We start from the raw sequence: 4,447 nt of genomic DNA, 5'->3' as shown, positions 1-4,447 counted from the left end.
ACGTCAGGAAATATAATTCTTCTACTTATTGGGATATTACAAATATATTATTTATTTATAAATTCTGCAAATATTATGAAACCGGCTCACCTAAAGAACGACGATTAATTTCTTCCGTGATTTTTGCCTCAGCCAATAATTCCTCTTGAGTTAAACGTCGAACCTCCGGAAGATTTTTGCGCTGAGCGATTTCAGCTAGTAAAGCTTTACGACGAACAGCTGTATTTTCAGCAGTGGCTATTCGTCTACGAGTGGTTTCGGCTTCTTGATCAGCTGTAGCTTGTAATGTGCTTGCCCGTAATTCTGGTCGTTCTGAAATATACGTATGTATATATATATATATATATATATAAAGATTTGAAAACAATGCGTGATAGCTTATAAAATACTTTTTTTGTTAGTAGATTATAATATAACAGAAAAAATAAAAGTGATCTATGCACATCTTTCATGGCTTGCGAATGCTGGTGGTTCTGAACAAACATAGAGTGGAAACATACCACGCATCAAATCAACATTACAATGTCACACTCGGTCACTAATCACAATGTAAATCATTTACAACAGCAATTACACGGCATTATTTACAAGCAACCTGCATCATTGAGATAGGTTATCATTGACACGACGCCAAAGTAACAGTCTATAATCAAAGTTACACGTGCTACATACATTTCTTTTATTTTTATATACAGTATTAACTGGTCTACACAAGATTGAATATATTATAACTCATTATCCAATAATGATGTGCATTGAAATAAGAGATATTCAGCTGAATAGAAATGAAATGAAACCTAATATTGTCATTACTTGTAACAGTTCCGTTCTAACAATATATGTATGTGAACCGATTGATAGTTTATTCCTAACCTCATTCTTATGATATTTCTATTTTGAAATAACATTGTTAATCATTACCGATAAACAAAAACAAGTGAAAATATAACCATCCACTCTGCATATGCACAATGTTCAACTAAAAGAAAATCAGATAATCAACATACCATAAGTTGAAATCTGTCCTGAAGTCTTCTTTGTTACTGTTATCTGTTGTTGCTTATCTTTAATTTGTACGGCAGATTTACTCTGAGGATCAGTTAAACTCTTATCACTATTAGCCTTCTTATCAGATAACTTGTTTTCTTGAGGATGAGTAATTTTAGCACGTTTAGGTTCCTGTGGTAAAAAAAGGGATTATCGAATAAATGTAAAATTAATGAATTTCAAAGCATAAACCATTGAAAAAAGCTACACATCTTATTGTGCAACAACATAAAAACATTAATGGCCAGTAAAAAAGAAAAAACCTTACTTTCAGTTTTAATGTAGGTTCCTACCTTTTATCCTGTTATTTTATTTTCCGTTTTGAAGTAATTCTTTAATTATCGTGCACACTACACCATTATAGGGTTTTGAGTTATCTTATTAATTTTATGGACTGAGTTCTGATTAGTTTTTGTTATCATATGTGCATCCTGTGTTGATTGCTTCGATATTAGCATCATGACATAAGTTATTTAGAATAGGTGGATTATGAGTAGCAGTGAAACGCAGGAAGCGAGTTTCATTTTATTTGAGACTCATCAGCTGGGTGCACCTGAATCCTAGCGTTAATAATTACAAAGGGAATCGAACCCAGTATCATTACCCACAATACATCTATTACAAGTATTACAAATACTGTTAGTAGTTTTACACATTTTTGAGGTATGTCAATATTTCCAGTCTTTTTTCAAAGCGGTTTATTTTTAGTAACTTGAATGTAATTGTAAACAAGGGGATACATGGTAAGCTAAATGTGTTATATGAAATATCAACGCTTTTAACTGAGTTGACTTCATAAAAAATGATCAGTTGCATGGGAAACTTATAATTAGTAGAAAAGTTGACATAATTTTCAAAAAAGGGGGATATTCCTACTTTGTAACCTTTTGTAACAACACGATTAGATTGACGCTTTTGGCGTTTGTTCTCATCATCGTCCGATGCTATTGCTGTTGCGTCATCTTCATCAGACCCACTACTTTCATCAGCGAAATCAGAATCAATTACATCTTCAACTGAACTTTCTGACTGATAATCTGCATCTTCTTCTTCCTAAAAGAGAGAAAAAAGGGAGAAAAAATCATGACAATCTTTCCATTTTTTCAAAAAGATTTATAGCTATGATCTTTCCAATTAATAGACTTGTTTTCCGGGGACGAATTCAATATTATAACACAATCAGATTTTAGAAGTGTTCTTATCTGACGTTTATTCATTATATGCATGAATGTACAGCTTATCGCCTAGATGTTACACATATTACACATAAAACACTATAAACACATATAAAGACTTTGGAGTGGATATATATATATATATATATATATATATATGATTTCGTTGATTAGTTGCGAGATTTCTAAAAAAAAGATGTTCAGATACAAAAGTCTATGACACTGTACGAGGATTCATCCCACGGATCCCAAAGCAAAGAATCAAATAAACTCTAAGATATATGTTAAATTCACACTTGAATATAGTATTATAAGACGCATATCCAGAAAAGCGAGCCGCAAACAATGGAAAAGTATCTGGAAATTCACTACTAGGTATTACCAACAACCAACACAAGTGATCTTTCGAAATGTCAAAGTTGTATCAATATGAGAGTTACATTCCTTATCCCCGAGAATCTGGAAAGTGAGGACAAAGTTGTAATAAATAAGCATCTCAGTAATTCAAGCTATTAGGAATCCAATGTATATCGGTCCCAGACCTTTTTAGGATTTGTCAGTAAAAAGTGAATGTAGACGTAATCAAATCCCTTCAGGTTCGAACACAAGTCTTTGACGGCTATAGCCAGATATACTGTAGAGATATTTAAGTTGTGAATAAGTTTGATTGATAGGGTTACGTACATAAAGTGACCACCAAAACGCATGTAAATTACTATCTAACATTATAATGCTGAACAAATACTGTTGATTGAGGAATAGACTATGATGCCCCGTTTGAATGGCAAGGGATTGCTCAGCCGTAAAAGGGTCCGAACTCCAAACTGTGAATGGTTTTTAGGAACAATACATGTCCTAACAACATCCATTGCGAAAATTCAGAGTAGAATACAATTCTCAATGAGAACCGTACAGTATGATATTAATTAGTATCCATTTTATAAATATTGCCATTAGTATCTTCGAAAACAAATAAGTGCTTCGTTCGTGATATTTTGCATATACTATGTATAGACTAATAACCTTAAGTGACCTTTGATATATAATAATAATCGGTTTCATGAGTGATGATTAAGCAACGCACTTAAACTAGCAAAACACGAAAAATAAGTATTAGATAAACAATAAGACACGAATAGTACTTCTGTAAATCCACCATAAATATTGGAATAGAATTCATCTTCTTCCTCTTCATTCAGCAACCGAGCCATCCGGGCTCCGGCGTTCGCACGGCGTTCTCTATCCACTGAAATCGGCATCGGACCTATAAAGAATGTAAACATAACGAAATTCAGTCAGTCAGTCAGTCACAACGTAGAACTTCGTACGTACGTACATCAGTTCGAGTTGCCATACCACATTAGCACAGAGATGCAGTTGTCGATTCAAATCCCATAGTGGTAGAAGTAGTAGGAGTATAATCAGAAATCCAAAAGATTAGGGGTTTCAAGAAATTATTGAAGGAGTATAGTACAGTGAAATAAATTTGGAAAGAGAAAAAGATAAAGACATGAGGAATTCAGAAGATTAGAATTTGGTAGAACACAAAGAGTGGATGCATCTTCGCCATTGCAAACGATTTTGAGCCATGTCATTCAAGGTCTCTAACCATCGGTTGCTGTCATCTCGCGAACGAAATTATCAGACTAATAAATTGGTTAACTTAATGCATTATTAATTTCCAAAGAATATCTCGCGATAATAACTAGAATGTATTTAAATCCTCAAATTACCACTAATTCATGGTGAGAAACAAAATCCATAGTGCATGGTATACTCAAATAAGTTCAAATATATAAAGTACTTAACGCTCACAATGAAAGTTAATACATATAGGAATGTGAGGCTATCAGACAAAAACGATTGTTAGGAAGAAGTGTTCGAGCAGCTATCACACTAAGAAGCATTCAGTCCCATTACTGCCCAATGTAATGATTTTTCTAAGTACCACTTTATACATATAATCACAACTGTGACAAGCCTGAAGATACCAATAAATGAAAAATAACTCACTACGTGAAGCTTTTAGTATTTTATACACGGTAATGAGATGGTGGAGAAGATTTGTAGCTCAGGTGGGTGATTTTGATGTTGGTTTGTTCTCTAAGCTGGATGGTTTGGTCGTGGAGCTTTCATCGTCCTTCTGAACGACATCATCAGCACAAACTTCGGGTAGAAGTGAAGTGTTTGAATTTCTCCACATGTGATTCACAGCTTGTCCTCTG

At 33.7% G+C, this 4,447-nt stretch overlaps 1 protein-coding gene across 1 annotated transcript in view; it reads right to left on the bottom strand.

Moving 5' to 3' along the window:
- Positions 1-3,481, bottom strand: part of Smp_018030 (hypothetical protein) — a gene marked incomplete at its 5' end in the record, with an annotated part of 6,255 nt that extends 2,774 nt beyond the window's left edge. The window contains 4 exons of the mRNA XM_018789426.1: positions 91-312; positions 1,008-1,179; positions 1,924-2,100; positions 3,365-3,481. Coding sequence (XP_018654871.1) covers positions 91-312; positions 1,008-1,179; positions 1,924-2,100; positions 3,365-3,481 — 688 coding nt within the window. The remainder of the gene's footprint in view (positions 1-90; positions 313-1,007; positions 1,180-1,923; positions 2,101-3,364) is intronic.
- Between the last annotated feature and the right edge of the window lie 966 nt (positions 3,482-4,447).

This window comes from Schistosoma mansoni, chromosome W (assembly GCF_000237925.1).
Source record: "Schistosoma mansoni strain Puerto Rico chromosome W, complete genome".
NCBI classification, from domain to species: domain Eukaryota; kingdom Metazoa; phylum Platyhelminthes; class Trematoda; order Strigeidida; family Schistosomatidae; genus Schistosoma; species Schistosoma mansoni.
The sequence above is the reverse complement of the archived record's forward strand: the minus strand, read 5'-3'. Positions and strand labels throughout refer to the sequence as shown.